Raw genomic sequence first — 1,018 nt, 5'->3', positions numbered from 1 at the left:
TCGAATACCCTCTGACCCAGCCTCGACAGCCCCCTTCTGCGGTAAAGAATTCCACAGATTCACTCTGCCCCCTCGGAGAGAGAAGAAATTCCTCCCCATTCTCCCAGCCTGTCAGTAAGATCGGAGCTGGCAACAACACAGCCTCACACCCCCCACTTTGCTGCCTGTTCCCTCGGCTCATCGACGGGAACTCTCGACCCCCCTCGCTCTGAGATGATGCCCACTTGCAGGAGCGACCGCTCAGTGGGGGACCTGGCAGTGATCCCTATAGGCTCGCGCCTCGCACCAGGGCTCCGTGCCCAGGGTTCCAGCCGCTGTGAGGGGAGGGTGCTGTCTTAGTTTTGTCTCGGGAGGTAGCGTTTGCCCACGCCCCTCCTCGCGAGAGATGGGGGGGTGCAGGGAGTCGTGATGGACCCACATGCTTCTTCAGGCCTCGCGAGCGCCTCCTGCTGGAACTGCCCATGCGGCGCCGAGACTCCAGTCGGGCAGGAGGGGAGGGGGAGTGTCGTGAGGATGGGGGGGTCCCAACCTCTCCAGCCGGAGCAGTGCACGCGCGGTTTGTTCTTTGTGCCGTGTCTCCGTGCCAGTCCCACTAGATGTTTCCTGCGCCGTGTGCAGTAAGGAAGAGCTGTCCATCCACTGCCAGAACTGCGGCTGGCTCTTGTGCCGGGATTGTGACGCCCTCTACCACCGTCACCCGTCCCGCGGCGGGCATCAGCGGATCGCGCTGCTGGGCGGGGGGGCTGCCAACGCAGTGCCGCTGCCTCCCAGCGACTGAGATGGTGGGGGTGGGAGGGAGTGAGAAGGGAAGCCAAGGGGTGGGGGGGGTGGTGGGGAGGGAGAGATCGGGCCTCAGAGAGTGTGCGTATGTCTGTGTGTGTGAGTGTGCGCGTGTCAGTGAGTGCGAGTGTTTCTGTGTGTGTGCCCATGTCTGTGTGTGCGCGCGCGTGTCTTGTGTGTGCGCGTGCGTTTGTGTATGTGTGCACGCGCGCCTGTGCGAAGGGGGAAGTAGAGCTCG

At 63.6% G+C, this 1,018-nt stretch overlaps 1 protein-coding gene across 1 annotated transcript in view; it reads left to right on the top strand.

Moving 5' to 3' along the window:
* LOC125487572 (E3 ubiquitin-protein ligase RNF31-like) overlaps positions 1-1,018 on the top strand; it is a gene marked incomplete at its 3' end in the record, with an annotated part of 8,827 nt that overhangs the window by 3,415 nt on the left and 4,394 nt on the right. Inside the window, exons 5-6 of the mRNA XM_048619375.1 lie at positions 231-316; positions 538-768. Of these exons, the coding sequence (XP_048475332.1) occupies positions 231-316; positions 538-768 (317 nt within the window). The remainder of the gene's footprint in view (positions 1-230; positions 317-537; positions 769-1,018) is intronic.

The sequence above is a fragment of the Rhincodon typus genome, chromosome 42, assembly GCF_021869965.1.
Source record: "Rhincodon typus isolate 14 chromosome 42, sRhiTyp1.1, whole genome shotgun sequence".
NCBI lineage: Eukaryota > Metazoa > Chordata > Chondrichthyes > Orectolobiformes > Rhincodontidae > Rhincodon > Rhincodon typus.
The sequence above is the reverse complement of the archived record's forward strand: the minus strand, read 5'-3'. Positions and strand labels throughout refer to the sequence as shown.